Source organism: Daphnia pulex, chromosome 3, assembly GCF_021134715.1.
Source record: "Daphnia pulex isolate KAP4 chromosome 3, ASM2113471v1".
In the NCBI taxonomy this organism is placed as follows: domain Eukaryota; kingdom Metazoa; phylum Arthropoda; class Branchiopoda; order Diplostraca; family Daphniidae; genus Daphnia; species Daphnia pulex.
Window position 1 is genome coordinate 11253119 of NC_060019.1, and position 17876 is coordinate 11270994.

General features: G+C 39.7%; 2 protein-coding genes and 3 long non-coding RNA genes across 8 annotated transcripts; 1 reads left to right on the forward strand and 4 right to left on the reverse strand.

The window, feature by feature from the left end:
* Nucleotides 1-5922: 5922 nt before the first annotated feature.
* On the reverse strand, nt 5923-7387 carry LOC124190197. Of its 3 annotated transcripts, XR_006872903.1 has the most exons (6): nt 7201-7387; nt 6962-7090; nt 6719-6878; nt 6524-6644; nt 6098-6415; nt 5923-6028 (listed from the first exon to the last, which is right to left on the reverse strand). It is a non-coding gene; the product is annotated as an uncharacterized LOC124190197 (long non-coding RNA). The 3 variants fall into 3 exon arrangements; XR_006872902.1 differs by having other exon boundaries at nt 6524-6842; XR_006872901.1 differs by having other exon boundaries at nt 6524-6878; nt 7201-7386.
* Nucleotides 7388-7742: 355 nt separating this feature from the next.
* On the reverse strand, nt 7743-9592 carry LOC124189964. The gene is made up of 3 exons (XR_006872737.1): nt 8865-9592; nt 8734-8805; nt 7743-8094 (listed from the first exon to the last, which is right to left on the reverse strand). It is a non-coding gene; the product is annotated as an uncharacterized LOC124189964 (long non-coding RNA).
* Nucleotides 9593-10578: 986 nt separating this feature from the next.
* LOC124189965 lies at nt 10579-11593 on the reverse strand. The gene is made up of 2 exons (XR_006872738.1): nt 11054-11593; nt 10579-10938 (listed from the first exon to the last, which is right to left on the reverse strand). It is a non-coding gene; the product is annotated as an uncharacterized LOC124189965 (long non-coding RNA).
* Nucleotides 11594-11898: 305 nt separating this feature from the next.
* On the reverse strand, nt 11899-15124 carry LOC124189971 (microfibrillar-associated protein 1-like). 2 transcript variants are annotated; one of them, XM_046582484.1, is made up of 8 exons: nt 14914-15056; nt 13995-14200; nt 13492-13904; nt 13104-13422; nt 12960-13038; nt 12740-12897; nt 12350-12676; nt 11899-12287 (listed from the first exon to the last, which is right to left on the reverse strand). In XM_046582484.1, the coding sequence occupies exons 3-8, from the start codon at nt 13707-13709 to the stop codon at nt 12009-12011; spliced, it is 1380 nt and encodes a 459-aa protein (XP_046438440.1). In that variant the 5' UTR covers nt 13710-13904; nt 13995-14200; nt 14914-15056; the 3' UTR covers nt 11899-12008. The 2 variants fall into 2 exon arrangements, with proteins under 2 accessions (XP_046438440.1, XP_046438439.1); XM_046582483.1 differs by having other exon boundaries at nt 13492-14200; nt 14982-15124.
* Nucleotides 15125-15396: 272 nt separating this feature from the next.
* Nucleotides 15397-17636, forward strand: LOC124189975 (ADP-ribosylation factor 6). The gene is made up of 5 exons (XM_046582490.1): nt 15397-15989; nt 16214-16319; nt 16402-16505; nt 16578-16776; nt 16849-17636. The coding sequence occupies exons 2-5, from the start codon at nt 16238-16240 to the stop codon at nt 16989-16991; spliced, it is 528 nt and encodes a 175-aa protein (XP_046438446.1). The 5' UTR covers nt 15397-15989; nt 16214-16237; the 3' UTR covers nt 16992-17636.
* Nucleotides 17637-17876: the final 240 nt, after the last annotated feature.

A 17876-nucleotide genomic window follows, 5' to 3' on the forward strand; every position in this document is an offset into this window, starting at 1 on the left:
CACTAACACAAACATATTACCAAAAACAAATGATGATCCACGCTGACATTTTGGAGATACCGGCGACGTTTTAGTGTCCATCTTCTCGACGTTTCCTCTCATTACCTGATTAAAGAGAAAACAATTCTTATTAAGTGACATGCCAATTAAAGTAACATAATAGTCACATAATACATATAGGTTCATTGTTCTGGTTTTTTTGCTCAAAACTTTAAGGGCGCGCTTTAAATCTACCTAACAATATTGAGAACTGTTCACAGAACAAAGCTCACATGCTAGTCTTCAAAAAAAAATTCCGGAAGTAGACCGGAAGTAACCACAGCGCCTCAACCATTGAGCTGTCGTCAAATTAAACCACATATTCGTGATCTCCATGAAATTTGGGGTCGATTAGGTGTGTTTTAAACGAAATCCAAAATTTGGCCAAAATCGAGAATTTTCCTGAACTATAGTTCAGGAAAATTTTCGAAACCGGAAGTACGAATACGTAAAAATGATAACATGAACTTTACCACAAATTTAACGAGGATCACGAATATGTGGTTCTTTTGCTCCTCGAATGAATATTTACTGAACTACTGACTGAAATGAGCAAACCGGAAGTAAAAAAAAAAAACTCATTATCAAAAATCTAACAAGTGAGCTTTGTTGGAGGTATAGTTACCGACAGTTTCCACGAAATATTTCAACAAAATAACTGCCAATAAACGTTTAAAGAGATGTGCAAAGTAACAGAAACTGACGGTTTTGACAGCTTAAAATTATCGAAAAGCCATCTAGCGTTAGAAAAAAGAAACGTCCAAGTAAAACATCCGTTAGCGCGTAAGAAGGGCCTGATTTTGGAAACTATTACACAGACAGAGTCTAACGCAACTAGACTATTAGTAGATAACCTACGAAAATAAGTCAATTGCTGGGTACCTGGGCATAATCCCGTGGTGATGACTGCAGGGGTGTAACAGCGGACGGAAGCGATCACTGAAGTGGTCCAGAAACTCGCCAAGTCGCCAGTGAAGTAAAACCAATTGTGTTTAGAAGCAGTGAAACTAGACGAGCGTGCGTCGCGAAGATAAGGATGGAGAAGAAAGTTGATGGAAGTCCCTCTTCCGTCATGGTCAGCATTGGCACAAGAATCTCCGTGCCAGGACCACACGATTCCATAAAGAAACTGCGTGCTCTGTAAAATAAAATGTTTTACATTAATAAAAATATAACAAAGAATAAAGCATTTCAATCTTTACCTAGTTTAAGAAGCACACTGATTGTTCATGATGAAAAAACCGTAAAAATGGAATTCACTGCAACCAACAGCATTACTCCACATGTTGAGATCAATTTCTGCATGCCCAAGAAAGTGTCATGAAGTATTGCAGTAGCATGTGATAGGTGGTTCAGTTCACACTCTTCATGTCACTGAAACTCTAAGTGGAAATGGGACAAGGAAATTCTCTACGTTATTTACAAATTTACACAAATTTACCTATGAGAAATAAAACTGTACCCATGTCTTAGCTGGGTTGCCTTCTAAACAGAAGTAAAAAGCCATAACAACAAACATGCTGTTGCAGGGTACGCCACCAAAATTGCGACATTCTGAAAAAGATCCTATGGTTCAAGAATACCTATGTTACATGAAAATCTGAATTGTAATGGTCTGGTAGCAGTAATTGGAAAATACCTTATCTCGGCAAATTTGTATTCCACTATATGTGTGCTTCAAACATGAGTTTTAGGCTTTTGACTGCATGAGGATCTAATGGATGGAAATTGACTCAGCGCTAAGTCAACTTGTTGGAATGACTGACAGGACAGTATGCATCTAGAATTTGGAGAAATAAGTTGGTACAATATAAAAATAAGGAAACTAGGATAAACTCAAGATAAACCTACATAAGATACGAAGTTCAATTTGGTATTTGATGGACAGGAATATTAAAGTATTAATTAGCTACAATTTGTTTCGCCTTATTCGCCTCGTTTCACGATGTAACAACAACAAAGGCGACACTAGCGACATCTAGTAATGGATTTTGAATCCTAAGTAGGTAACACGATGTGGCTAGTGTCGCCTTTGTTGTTGTTACAGCGTGAAACGAGGCTTATATTCCTGTGATTTCATATACTAAATTGAATTTCGTAACTTATGTAGGTTTATCTTGGCATAGTTTATTCCTTATTTGTATACTGTACCAACTTATTTCTCCAAATTCTAGATGCATACTGTCCTGTCAGTCATTCCAACAAGTTGACTTAGCGCTGAGTCAATTTCCATCGGATTAGACCCTCATGCAGTCAAAAGCCTAAAACTCATGTTTGAAGCCCACATGTAGTGGAATACAAATTTGCCGAGATAAGGTATTTTCCAATTACTGCTACCAGACCATTACAATTCAGATTTTCATGTAACATAGGTATTCTTGAACCATAGGATCTTTTTCAGAATGTCGCAATTTTGGTGGCGTACCCTGCAACAGCATGTTTGTTGTTATGGCTTTTTACTTCTGTTTAGAAGGCAACCCAGCTAAGACATAGGTACAGTTTTATTTCTCATAGGTAAATTTGTGTAAATTTGTAAATAACGTAGAGAATTTCCTTGTCCCATTTCCACTTAGAGTTTCAGTGACATGAAGAGTGTGAACTGAACCACCTATCACATGCTACTGCAATACTTCATGACACTTTCTTGGGCATGCAGAAATTGATCTCAACATGTGGAGTAATGCTGTTGGTTGCAGTGAATTCCATTTTTACGGTTTTTTCATCATGAACAATCAGTGTGCTTCTTAAACTAGGTAAAGATTGAAATGCTTTATTCTTTGTTATATTTTTATTAATGTAAAACATTTTATTTTACAGAGCACGCAGTTTCTTTATGGAATCGTGTGGTCCTGGCACGGAGATTCTTGTGCCAATGCTGACCATGACGGAAGAGGGACTTCCATCAACTTTCTTCTCCATCCTTATCTTCGCGACGCACGCTCGTCTAGTTTCACTGCTTCTAAACACAATTGGTTTTACTTCACTGGCGACTTGGCGAGTTTCTGGACCACTTCAGTGATCGCTTCCGTCCGCTGTTACACCCCTGCAGTCATCACCACGGGATTATGCCCAGGTACCCAGCAATTGACTTATTTTCGTAGGTTATCTACTAATAGTCTAGTTGCGTTAGACTCTGTCTGTGTAATAGTTTCCAAAATCAGGCCCTTCTTACGCGCTAACGGATGTTTTACTTGGACGTTTCTTTTTTCTAACGCTAGATGGCTTTTCGATAATTTTAAGCTGTCAAAACCGTCAGTTTCTGTTACTTTGCACATCTCTTTAAACGTTTATTGGCAGTTATTTTGTTGAAATATTTCGTGGAAACTGTCGGTAACTATACCTCCAACAAAGCTCACTTGTTAGATTTTTGATAATGAGTTTTTTTTTTTTTACTTCCGGTTTGCTCATTTCAGTCAGTAGTTCAGTAAATATTCATTCGAGGAGCAAAAGAACCACATATTCGTGATCCTCGTTAAATTTGTGGTAAAGTTCATGTTATCATTTTTACGTATTCGTACTTCCGGTTTCGAAAATTTTCCTGAACTATAGTTCAGGATTATCATTTTTACGTATTCGTACTTCCGGTTTCGAAAATTTTCCTGAACTATAGTTCAGGAAAATTCTCGATTTTGGCCAAATTTTGGATTTCGTTTAAAACACACCTAATCGACCCCAAATTTCATGGAGATCACGAATATGTGGTTTAATTTGACGACAGCTCAATGGTTGAGGCGCTGTGGTTACTTCCGGTCTACTTCCGGAATTTTTTTTTGAAGACTAGCATGTGAGCTTTGTTCTGTGAACAGTTCTCAATATTGTTAGGTAGATTTAAAGCGCGCCCTTAAAGTTTTGAGCAAAAAAACCAGAACAATGAACCTATATGTATTATGTGACTATTATGTTACTTTAATTGGCATGTCACTTAATAAGAATTGTTTTCTCTTTAATCAGGTAATGAGAGGAAACGTCGAGAAGATGGACACTAAAACGTCGCCGGTATCTCCAAAATGTCAGCGTGGATCATCATTTGTTTTTGGTAATATGTTTGTGTTAGTGTTAGTTAACCCATTGTCTGCCACGCCTTTGTTTTCCCCTAGCTCCTTAGCACGGGCCGCGCTTTTCGGTCTCGTGGTTTACAAGCCGCGGGGTCGGAGAGTCGCCAAGCCCAAAATTTGCCGCAAGGCGCCTGTTTCAGGCAATGCACCATAGTTCCCCCTTTTCAGCACGGACTTGTCAACAATGGCAAGTCCCACTTGGTCATGGATCCTTCAGACGTGGCGCGTAGATTAGTAGAGAGCAACCTACGGGTTGTATGGCGTGGCAGCCAATGGGTTAACTTATGTGTATGTATATGTGTATGTATGTATGTGACTGTAAAATGTGGAGGAATTGTGGGAGGAGGTGGGACAATATAACACAATTCTTTTTATAAGTATTTTGTTCATTGTTTCTAATTTACACCAAGTTTTGTTTATGAATTGTATCAATATATTTCTCTCAACTTCAAAGTATTTCATTTTTACAAAGGTCAGCCACTTCCACATTATTTATAAGATTTGAAAAAATCTACAGTTACAATTGTCTTTCGTAACTAATTCTTGAAATATCATCGTCGAACCACAAGAACATGTCCGTATGAATAAGGCAGTAGTCACCTGTAAAATATAAAACAAACAATTCACAATTCAGCATACCGGCCTTGAAGAAATCCAACACCAATATACATTTGACGCGAAGTTGACAAACTTGAAGTTACTAACAAAAGTATTACAAAAGAATTACCCGTATTGGCCGTATTAAAAATTTATATATTCTCTTTTAAGATCAATAATTAATTCTCAGTGACCAATGAGCATAAAAATAACCGACAAATATAAATAACGTCACATAGAAATTTCGGCTCTAGTATTTAGAAATTTCCTTGTAGAAACTTGCGGAATCGTAGTTTGTGGTTTAATATTCGGCTGCCTTAGTGGTGTAGTAACTCAGGGAGAGTCGTGCGTGCGGAGCTTCGTTGTAGTAAATGGTATTAGCGTAAGTACTGGTGTAGCACTCCGCTGCCTTCGTGGTGTAGCACTCCGCTGCCTTCGTGGTGTAGCACTCCGCTGCCTTCGTGGTGTAGCACTCCGCTGCCTTCGTGGTGTAGCACTCCGCTGCCTTCGTGGTGTAGCACTCCGCTGCCTTCGTGGTGTAGCACTCCGCTGCCTTCGTGGTGTAGCACTCCGCTGCCTTCGTGGTGTAGCACTCCGCTGCCTTCGTGGTGTAGCACTCCGCTGCCTTCGTGGTGTAGCACTCCGCTGCCTTCGTGGTGTAGCACTCCGCTGCCTTCGTGGTGTAGCACTCCGCTGCCTTCGTGGTGTAGCACTCCGCTGCCTTCGTGGTGTAGCACTCCGCTGCCTTCGTGGTGTAGCACTCCGCTGCCTTCGTGGTGTAGCACTCCGCTGCCTTCGTGGTGTAGCACTCCGCTGCCTTCGTGGTGTAGCACTCCGCTGCCTTCGTGGTGTAGCACTCCGCTGCCTTCGTGGTGTAGCACTCCGCTGCCTTCGTGGTGTAGCACTCCGCTGCCTTCGTGGTGTAGCACTCCGCTGCCTTCGTGGTGTAGCACTCCGCTGCCTTCGTGGTGTAGCACTCCGCTGCCTTCGTGGTGTAGCACTCCGCTGCCTTCGTGGTGTAGCACTCCGCTGCCTTCGTGGTGTAGCACTCCGCTGCCTTCGTGGTGTAGCACTCCGCTGCCTTCGTGGTGTAGCACTCCGCTGCCTTCGTGGTGTAGCACTCCGCTGCCTTCGTGGTGTAGCACTCCGCTGCCTTCGTGGTGTAGCACTCCGCTGCCTTCGTGGTGTAGCACTCCGCTGCCTTCGTGGTGTAGCACTCCGCTGCCTTCGTGGTGTAGTACTCCGCTGCCTTCGTGGTTTAACCTGGATCAACGTAGGTTGTAGTGCAGTACTTGGGCGCTTCAGTGGTGTGATAAGTTAGATACTCGGTGTAGTAGCTGGGAACAGAATAATACATGGGGGCATTATTATAGTTAGCTGGAACATCGTAGGTCGAAGTTTATTACTCAGGAGCCATTGTGGCGTAGTACTGGAGACCTTCGTATGGTAAGTAGTTGTTGACGTTGTTGTTTAGTAATCGGCGTGGTGAAGGTAGTGAAACTCGGGGAAGAAAAATACTTCGGAACTTCTGCGTAGTAACATCGGGGCAGTACAAGTTGTGGTGTAATACTCCGGACCCTTGGTGGTGTAGTATTTGGGGGCCCAGTGCAATAACCGGTTGCTACGGATTATTCATGCCCGCCATACCCAGGAGAAATCGGCACACCAGTGGTTGATCCAGCCATCAACGTTACAACACTCACAGTAGCACAACGCCATAGTTACTATACAAATGATTTAAACATTAGTATGCAATAATAACTGACATATTTGCAATTAGAAAAATAATAGAGTTGATTCACATTTCCATGAAAAAATAAAAACATATTTACCCATGATTGCTTCTGTGTAGTGTTCGACCGTTTTTGTACTCCGGTGCCGTGGCGATGTAGTACTTGGGAGCCTCGACGTAGTACTCGACCCTTTTGTAGTGTAGCTAGGGGAAGAATAATACTGCGGGGATTCGGTGTAAGTAGTTCGGGGCAGCATAAGTTGTGGTATAATAATCTGGAGCCTTGGTTCAGTACTTGGGGGCCTCGGTGTAGCAACTGGTCGTGTCGTATGTTGTGTAGTAAGGTGGCGGCGTTGCAATTTGTTATCCGCCATACCCAGGAAACATCGATACACCAGTGGCCGACCCAGCCATCAACGCTGCAACACAAAACCGCAGCATGAGGCCATAGTTTGCTAGACAAATTATCATTTGAACATTATAACTTGCATGTTAATAAATAATAAGTCGATTCACATTTCCATGTAAACATTTTTACCCATGATTTAAACTAGCAATTCGACGAAGAATGCAGTTGGTGACACATGGTGCACTGCAGTTGCTGTTACCGTGTCGGAGATGCTCACTCGACTAATCCCTGTCGACTTATCCTTGCCCTTATGTACGACTAAACAATAATTATTTTAACAATTAATATGCAAAAATATCTAGCATGTTAACAAAGAGAAAACAAAATAGAAATTTATACATAACTCCAAATAACAACAGAAAATTTACCCATGATTGAGAACTGATAATACGATGAAGAATGCAGCTGATGGCAAATAGTACACAGCAGTTATTACCGTGTCGGAGATACTCGCTCGACTGATACCTGTCGACATTTCTCTCGCCTTTTATACGACTTTTTCTCACCCCTCCTCTCAAGCCTTGCGGTTATTCTACCTTCTTGATAATGATACAAAACGTCCCGTTCTCACCCAACCTCTACACCACTGCATGACAAGTTTTATGTAATGACATCCGTGACCTTCGATTGAAGGAAAACTGGCCTTTCCTTCTGCAGGTTGACGTTGCTGGGGATGGGTCTACAACATCCAATATCAAAAAGAAAACCAAATGGATGTAACACGTCTCATTCTCACCCAACCTCTACACCACTGCATGACAAGTTTTATGTAATGACATCCGTGACCTTCGATTGAAGGAAAACTGGCCTTTCCTTAGACTGCAGGTTGACGTGGCTGGGGATGGGTCTACAACATCCAATATCAAAAAGAAAACCAAATAGCTTATCCTTGCGGCTATTGTACCTTCTTTGATAATGATGAAACACGTGTCATTCTCACCCAACCTCTACACTACCGCATGCCAGTTTTACGTAATGTTTCTCGTGACCTTCAAGTGAGAAGGACATCGTGTCGGGACAAACTGGCCGACCTGTCTGCAGGTTGATTTGCATGCAAAAAACACAACGAAGATATGCACAAATTTTAACGAATCGAAAACTCCTCACATGTATGTTGACTGCAAGGTTACCTCGGAGGATTCCCTAGAATCCAGAGCTTTTCTTCCAAACTGATAGCAAGACGTCGCAAAACGCCAGTAACGGCAACCAGCGCCAACTCCATTGACCCCAAAACGAAATTCATAACATTTGTGTTTGCGCATCTGTTGCAAAGAATAAAATGATTATTGGCTATATGGATTAAACAAATAAAATTATTTCCTATTATATATCTGTACGCATGTACATATGTTTTCATGTACAGATCTGGTAAATGTACATACACATTGCCGGTGGTTCACTTCACACTCTTAATGTCACTGAAACTCTTAAGTGGAAATGGGGCAAGGAAATCATCTACGGTATTTACAAATTTACACAAATTTACCTATGAGAAATAAAACTCTACCCAACTCTTAGCTGGGTTGCCTTCTAAACCGAAGTAAAAACAGCCATAAAAACATGCTGTTGCAGGGTACACCACCAAAATTGCAATATTCAGAAAAGATCCTTTGGTTCATAAGCAAGAATACCTATGTTTTATGAAATCTAAATTGTAATGGTCTGGTAGCAGTCATGGGGAAATACAAAGAGATTTCGATTATCTCTGGCACTCTATGCTCTAGTTACTTAATAAGTTAACGAATCCATTGAATTCCAATTGACACAGATCCAGCCGAACCTGCCGAACGACTGCGAACGACAATCATTCTGTCTGATAAACTTTTTCCACCCATCCCCTGGCTAAGAAATACAGAAATAAATATGTCTGATACTCTTCATAGTTAATTGGTTTACCTCACCTAATGACACAGTTTTAAGAAAATTAATGAATCCATGTCCACGGTTGTTTGTAACGGCAATGCAGGAATCACCTGCCTCAGATATTATAGCTTATGATAATCAGGGGTTGCTAAAACTCACTTAATATTACCTGTGGAAGATGTTGAATGAGGATTAAAAGCTATCAATTTCAACTTTTTTCTCCGAAGAATCTGAAACATGTAACCCAAAACTGGATCGTCTTCCATTAATTTAACACCAGCATTGGCATCTTCACTGTCATTCCGTCAACACTGATATTTTGATTCCTGATCTTAAGTGTAGTCCATGCCAATTCCTCATGTAGACTGGAGGTTGGAATTCATTTTTATTTTAGGCCAACATTGTGTCTGGCACTTCACATAGATAGGGTCACTGAATGTTTGAGTTGCTTCATAAAGTACTTGTTCTAAATAGCTGGATTCTTCACGAGCAGAGGTAACTCTAACAGTCCCACTGTACTGAAAAGTTTAGACTTGCTGTGTTGCATTGGAGCTACGTGGTGGAGAGAATTTGACCTAATAAAAACAAACAGAAGAAATCTTCTTGAATCACTATTTATTTAGCAAGGGAAATTGAAAATCCAATGCAGCCAAACAATCCATGCATGCCTCACTTCTTACACCAAATATGTGATCCACTGTGATCTAGGATCTAGGTATGTACATGGGCTTTTCAAACATTTCCTTTGACTGACTTGAATTTACTTTGTTTCAACCACGTTATGAGATAACGTACAACGTACGTTAACTCATGGATAACACAGGTAAGGCAATCGAGAAACAAAAGCAAACTATTGCGTGAACGGACTCATTTGCTTACCAAAATCAAATAATTCAAAACAATGGTAAAATCTATTGCACTCCGGAGTCCGGAGCGCTCTAGTGTCAAAAGTGGCTATTGCACTCCGGAGTCCGGAGTCCTCTAGCGTCAAAAGTGGCTATTGCACTCCGGAATGGAAATATGTAGTACTTTCATTTGGCGACCGATGGCATTCTGTTTCTGTGTTTTGAAATTTGAATGGTTTAGATTTGAATTCTTTGGAAATTCAAATAAAATGTATTTATAACAATCAAATATATTTGAATATCACTAATAAATAAAAATAGTCAGTGTATAAAAAGAACTTTTATTTCGTTATCGTTAACTTAGCTAGAGTACAATGTCCAACATTGAATCAGTACCTTAAAATTCAAATTGTAAATATAGTTAAGTGTCTTGCAACAGGAATAAAGTAGAATTTATAAAAATTTTAATTCAGGGTGATATTTCTTATTAACCATTTCAATTTCTCGCTCTATTTGCTCAGTGTAAGGATTTATACACGTTATAAACGCACATAGTGAGTCACCCTTTGTCGCCCCTTACTTGCCTGAAAGTCGAGCCGGAGTTCTCAGAACGGGGCTTCGAGGGGTTCTTAATCTTTGTGACCTTTAAACGCATCGACCAGCAACTCACTATTTCTGCTGATTGATTCACACGTAACGTGGGATTCAGCTATATTATACAGAGATCATTAAATTCAAAGTAATAATTTAGATTGTTAAACACGCTATAAACACACGACATAGTGAGTCACCCTCTGTCGCCCCCCTACTTGCCTGAAGGTCGAGCCGGAGTTCTCAGAACGGGGCTTCGAGGGGTTCTTTGTGACCTTCAAACGCATTGACCAGCAACTCACTATTTCTGCTGATTGACACGTAACGTGTGATTCAGCTGATTTCACGCTATAAACCATGCAATGCCCGTGTCTCTTATTCCAATAAACTAACAGCTAAACACGTCTTTCATATCTTGAAACAAAACAATACAAAACTAAGTTAACATGCAATTGCAGTTTACTTTATTATAGTGAGAATATCAAAAGACATTTTAACTGAATTGTGAGTGCGAAAAAATACTTGGTATTTTCGTGTTCAGTTTCACTCGGTGCTTTGTCATCACATGAATGAACTGACAATGAAAAAGTAATTGATTTAAGAGGGGAAAGAATTGGCACATGGTGCGGCGTCAATCAAAGATCCTTTAAGAGCGGAATATGGAAGCGCCTTGTCCTTTGATGATGGGTTGCTTTAGGTTCCAACGCCGCGGAGATAATCATAAACAAAGTTAACCACTCCTCTTTTTGACTACCAGTATTTTCCTATTTTGTAACATCTATCTCCCCTCGACGATGACGAATGGTTCTGTCACGAATGTAAAAAATAAATACCTTATTATGTAGTCTCATGTATACACACCCAGAATTGAACTTATTATGTGAAATATATTGTGTTAAATTTGAGTAGAAAGTAAACCTACTGTTTTTGTTTATACACACTCAACTTCTTTCATTATTAAATGATATCGAGGAACATTCTTCTTATGTGATATAAAGTCATGATCAGGTCGTAAACGTAAAGAAATAGCGAAAACCCCTAATCCTGCAAACCTTAAAACTTTTATAGATGAAATAAGTAAAATCTCACTTTTCAAACATGATACATTTTTTTTCAAAATGTCAAACACTAATTTCTTGAAGCCATCAGGTTTGTTTTTCATTTGGGGAAATCTCAAAAACTCATCACATGCTGTTGACCTGTTGTACGATATTGTAACAAAGGTGAAACCACAGATCAGTGCATAACTCCCTCTTCTTTCACACTATAATTGAAGCTTGAATGAAAGACAGACTCTGAACTCAGGCTGAATGGTATTTATGTTAAACACAGAATCAGTCGTTATTTGCCATTCGTCGCCATAAATTTCCGGAGTGCAATAGCCACTTTTGACGCTAGAGGACTCCGGACTCCGGATTGCAATAGCCACTTATGACACTAGAGCGCTCCGGACCCCGGAGTGCAATAGGCGTGACCCAAAACAATATCCTGACATGGCCTACTTGACTTCTAGGCCGGCGTCCGACTGTTCGAGCTATCCCTTAGTGTAACTTTTTACACCCCCATGACCCCATCCCAACCCAGCCCGGTACACAGCACATCTAGCGGGTGCGAAAAAAGTTTTCTCAGCCCAGAAGGAGCCAGGACCAGAAAGACAAAGACCAGCAGAGAAGAGAACTACTAAGTATAGGGTAATCTAAGATTTAAAATTTTACTACAAGCAGTGACTGAAAAAAAAAGATTACCCCTTCCTTTAGATACATTGAATGTCTGGAAACATGTTTAATTCACGTACGATTGATGGTTTGCATGTATCAACCACAAAGATGAGACATTGTTACAAAATTCAATTTCAAATATAAAAACAGTGCCACAACTCAAGTACCCGAGTTATTGTTCTTCTTCAAAGCAGGCCTTTCGAACACTTGTTTTACTCCACCAGCATGCTGTGTGTAGAATTTCAAATTCTGAGCAGTATGCGTGGCCCACGGTGCGTCGGCTTGTGATGTATCTTGATCCACCAAATGTGTGTATTTGGTTCGACCACTGCGACCGAAATTCTTAACTTGCATCACTTTAGGCAGAACAGTCTTATCGAAGTGATCTTCAAGAGTTGGCACAGCAAAATCGCGTTTGAAAACTTCCTTGTCTTCGTCCTGTTAGAGTAAGAGTTTAAATTATTTTTAAAATCCCAAATATCTTTAAAAGCTGAACTTACGAGGTAAAAGGCACCGCGATGATAGTATTTCTGTAGGAACTTATATTTGCCCTTTGGTGCCTTGTTTGTGACTTCCTTTGGATTGTTCTTGAATTCCAGTCGCCGTTCTTCTTCGGTCATATTACGGATACGTTCAATTTCTTGTCGTTCTCTTTCTTCTGCCTCTCTTTCATCTCGGTCACGCTTATTGCGTTTAAGTTCACGTAATTTCCAGGTCTCGTATTCGAGTTCTTCATCCTCGGCATCCGTCAACACCGACAAGATTCCTGATTCAAGGTCTTTTTCGTCTTTGGCTTGCATTTCTTTTCTGACTTCTTCTTCAACAACCTGTTTAATAGATTTTTAATGCTTTTTTAGTTCAAAAAGTGTATAAATTTAAAAATGGTTTACCTTTAAGGTATAGCGGCGACGTTCTTCGGCAAGCTTTTTAGCTTCAAGTTCCATAAGCTTTTGTTTTTGCAATTCCTTTTCCTTCTCAGCTATGGTTATACGTTCTTTCTTGCTAACGAAGATGGGCTTCAGTCTTGGACCCGTTTCTTCCTCAGAATCTAGGATAAAAAACACAACAGATTTAGAGTCTTGTTCACATCAAGGGACTTTTATTTCAAACCTGTATATTCTTCATATTCTGAAGCTTCGTCATCTTCATCTTCCTCACTTTCCTTCTCCTCCTCTCTTGCCAACAACTCCTACAACAAAATTTGCAATTGAATTGAATTGATCAATGATCATACTACAAAGTATATTAACTTACTTCTTCTTGCTGTTTAATAACAGCCTTCTGACGTGCAATCATTCTTCTGCGCTCAATGTCATCTTCATCAAGATCTTCTGCCTCATCCTCTTCTTCACTTGATTCCCATCTTCGGGCATTTTTGCTAAAACTTACTTCTTCACTTTCTAAATGAGGTGTTACTTCATCTTCTTCTGTTCCAATAATTTCAGGCTCATGGATATGACGATGCCTTTCAATTCTATGGTCGTCAACTTCACGATTTAAAAGACGTTTTAATCTTCTGTCACTGTGAGCAGTAAGTGGAAGATCTGGGGTTTCGTCCCATTCTTTTTCAGGACTACAATTTAATCAAATTTTTTAAATATACAAGCATATAAATACATATCTACAATCAATAATTTAATACCTTTCTTCTACTGGTCTTCCTCTTGCCTGCTTTCTTGGTCTGATAAACTCTTCTTCATCACTATCATCTGAAGATGAATGTGTAGTAGCGTAGTCTGGTCGTTTGCCTGATACGTAACGATTGACTTTAACTTTTTGCATAGATATCTCCCCTTTGTCATTTTTCACAGGGATAGCACCCGCGGTTGAAAGGATAGGGACCACTTTGGATGACGACATTTTCACAAAAAATTGTCTTAATCTTAATACGGAACGACCATATACACGCGTTTGTTGTCTGAATTTTCACTCAATGTTTTTTTCGTTGCCATTGCATACTCTATTCAGGGCCAGTGGGCCACTCATCGGATCACCAGAGTGCAGAGTCCTCTGTTGGCGAATGAAATTGAAGACGACTACTGCGCCATCTAAGAACTTAAATTGAAATAAAGAATGACGTGACTTTTGCCGTCTCCTATGGCACGTAATATTGTATGACATGTTATTGCAGACTGTGACCAGTACCCAGCAATTGATGTTGCTGTAATCCACTGAAAATCTGATTATGCTGCTTCTAGGCAACACAATGCAAACACGATAGTTTTATCTGAGTTTTATTAGCTGATAGCAGGATCAGGATAAAGAGGCCGTGACCAAAATCCATGGAGACCTTTCGCCAAGTTCTATCCAGGGATTGGCAACCGTGAGGAATCTCGTTTACCTTGAAGTGCCTAAGAATCACGAAATAAATCTGAGAAAATTAATGTCGGAATTTAGGAATTTGGACCTCATTATGACGTTACAATAAATCACTCATTTATTGTATATAGCAACTACCTACTTACTACTTACTTTGTAGGAAATTACTTATGTCGTAGCTAGATTTTACACATCGCACTATTTGATCGCAATGGCGGTGGTTTTACGAGTTTCAGCTTATTATCAACTGTTTCGAAACACCAAAGTATTCAAAGCTCCGCATGACTTCGTGCAGTTTTCACCGGATCGTCGAAGATATTGAACTCAAGGACATCGATTAGACACACACTTCAAAATTTACCTCACGCTATATTCCACTAAATATATCCGCTCGAAAGTTTAACCGAATATTTTTGGTGGTTCTACCGCTTTTTTTTTATCGTCATAGCATAATAATGTGCGGTTTCGAAATTCTACTTCGATGTCTCCATTTTATTTCTTAATAAATAACTGTTTTGTACTGTAATAAAAGAAAGGAGCTAAAATAAATCTTTCCAGGCAACAAGCACTAGTGTGCTTATTTATAGAAAAATACCTAACCAGTAATAAGTATTGTGGGAGAAAAGCAAATCTTTTGAGTAGTCAAGTACACATGTGTCCGAAAAGCAACAACAAGAAATAACAATCCATCAAAAAAACGTCATAACATGGTGGCGGTGACTGTATAGAAACACTATGTACAAACCATGAACATATTTATGGTGAATATGCTTCTTTTGGAAAAAAAACAAAAGACTACGGCTAGCGGCTTACATGGTGAAATGTTTCAGTTGTAAAATGAGTAATTCAGCTTCCTTAAATGCACTTTGATAGCCGAGACAACCTGTTAGCTGTTGCTGCGGGGGGTTAAGGGAGGAGATAGGGATCCGGCTTGAGGCATTTTGTCGACTTCCGGCAACCTAAAAAGAAAAATGTGTTCATGAATTTCAACTTTTCTTTCGTAATCTTGACGCCAGAGACCGCTACTTAAATTGAAATTATAGACGTCGCTACTAAACACTTGCCGTATTGCCGATCAAATTTTTAGAAATGTTAGAAACTGCTAAATAAATTTTCCCCTTTCGAACCAATGAATCCTGCATTAAAAATTATAATAAAATAATTTATCACTCGTTGTTTCAATAATACATTTTAAAGATGTGGGAGGGAACACGTTGACGGTTAGGGAATGGTTTTGAAATCGAATCAAATCGAAGCTTGGGTGGGCGGATCAGAAGGTGGGCAGAAAAGGGGACACTGGCTGTCAGTGTTGGAATTCCATCTGCTCAATTACACTGGTGTGTGTATGTCATTCCTCTCGTTATTCCACTTGAATAAGTGTAATAATAGAAATAATTGATTAGTTGAGTGGAATGTGTTAAAGTCTGAAATAGCTAGTTGTTTTCAGACGCCGCCGTCACCAAAATTGGAAGAAGGAAAAAAAAGCCATCTGGTGAGATGCAAGGAGTACTATTCTGTCTGTTCATTACATTGGAAGGCCCGAGTTTTTTGGATCTTCTGAAGACTTGCAAAGATATCGGGAAGACCGGGTCGGGTGTTTGGGCGGCTAACTGAAGTGACAGGTGCCTTTTTATCTGAAGAAGCAAAGAAACTATTTATTTTCGCCTGTTTCCAACGCCTTCCATCGATTTCTTAGTGCTCACATCAAAAACAAAATAGTGTTTGTGCAAATAACGACTCCGGTTCATAGGAATGCCTTCGAAAATACTTCCATATTACAGCTAAAATTCCAGTAAACGTCATTGTTGAGTCTACATTAAAGTAAGTGGAAAACCTGATCTGATAATAGTATGTTAGCTAGTATGCTGTAAATGACTGAGCAAAGTCTGTTTATTTTTTTCTGATAACAACTTTTGCCACAAATGTCACTGAAAAGTTACCAAACTAGTTTGACACTTCAGTTCTACAGATGTGGATAAACTATATGGCTGTGGCTGACAGGGTCATTTTGTTGCTTGAAATAAAGTTCTTTTCTTGTAAAACAGCTTGTTAGTGAGCTGATTAGGAGAATGGGGAAAATACTGTCCAAAATATTCGGAAACAAGGAAATGAGGATACTCATGCTGGGGCTGGATGCAGCTGGAAAAACAAGTGAGATAAAGAATTTTATGTGTTGTCTGATAGCATTGGTTTTTTTCCAAGTTATACTTATTATTTTTGTTTTTCAAAATAGCAATTCTATACAAGCTGAAATTAGGACAGTCAGTCACAACAATTCCCACCGTTGGATTCAATGTTGAAACTGTAACATATAAAAATGTCAAATTCAATGTTTGGGTAAGCTAGTTCCTTTTGACCTCACCCATCAAATTTCTAAACCCAACACTAAAATATGAATCATTACTGCAGGATGTTGGTGGCCAAGATAAGATCCGCCCACTGTGGCGACACTATTATACTGGTACCCAAGGTTTGATATTCGTTGTGGACTGCGCAGATCGAGATCGAATTGACGAAGCTAGACAAGAACTTCATAGGATCATAAACGATCGTGAGATGCGTGATGCCATCATCCTTATATTTGCAAATAAACAAGACCTCCAGGATGGTGAGTATTTTACAATTATTATAATTGAGACTGTGGAACCCCAATTTATTCACGACATTTTCATGTTGACAGCCATGAAACCACACGAAATTCAAGAAAAACTGGGGCTGACTCGTATTCGTGATCGGAACTGGTACGTCCAGCCAGCATGTGCCACAACAGGCGACGGCTTGTATGAAGGACTAACGTGGTTAACATCTAATCACAAATCGTAATGAATCATTCGTTCAAGTGCTGTGTATAACAAAATTCAACAAGGTCGTGGGGCGTAGAGGAAAGATTTAGGAAACAAATAACTAAGACTATATGATTGAAGATGGCATCTCACTGCAATAGTGTGTTGCCAAAGTGCGCTATGGCATCAAATAATCAATACCGTACCGGACGCGAGGGCAGCCCACAGTTAATTTGAAACAAAACAAAAATATTGTGGGGTCTGTTCTCACGAAGCCCACAACACGAGCTCTTCCAAAATTGTTGTGCTGAATGAAAAAAAAAAAAAAACTTGACGACGACGACAAATCCTCCTCCTCTTCTGTTTCAAACTTTGGGTTGTATTGCATAAATTTGCATCCGTTTGATTCCCGCGTCCGTTTATGTTTTACTCTTTTCATAATCGATTGTTTCTCCCATCCCCTGTTATGTGTAAGTTTTGCTCCTAAAATTTTCAACCATTCCCCATATCCCTCGAGTTCGGCCTCCACCATCTCTTTTCCGGTCCCCCCTATTTTAATCCCTTTTTTACTCAATTGCATTAGAATGTTGAATCTAGCCCACAGTGTGTAGATGTATGATGAATGCGCGGTAAAAATTTTTTTGCTTGTACCTAAGTAAATATAATTACATAATTTGTTCCAGTTTTTATTTTACCGAATGCCGGACTTGCTAAACTCCCTTTTGATTACTCGGTCGTCCTCTGAAAAACAAAAATAACAGTCGCGACTTCTTGACACTGCCTCTAATACATGGATCTATGACATGTTGAAAGTTGATTTTCTAGGTCATTTGTCGAACGTTAACACCGCCTGATCAAACAAGAATTAGGGCGAGTCATTTGCAGGATGCACGGGTTTTCGAATCGCCTTTTTCGAAAACTCCGT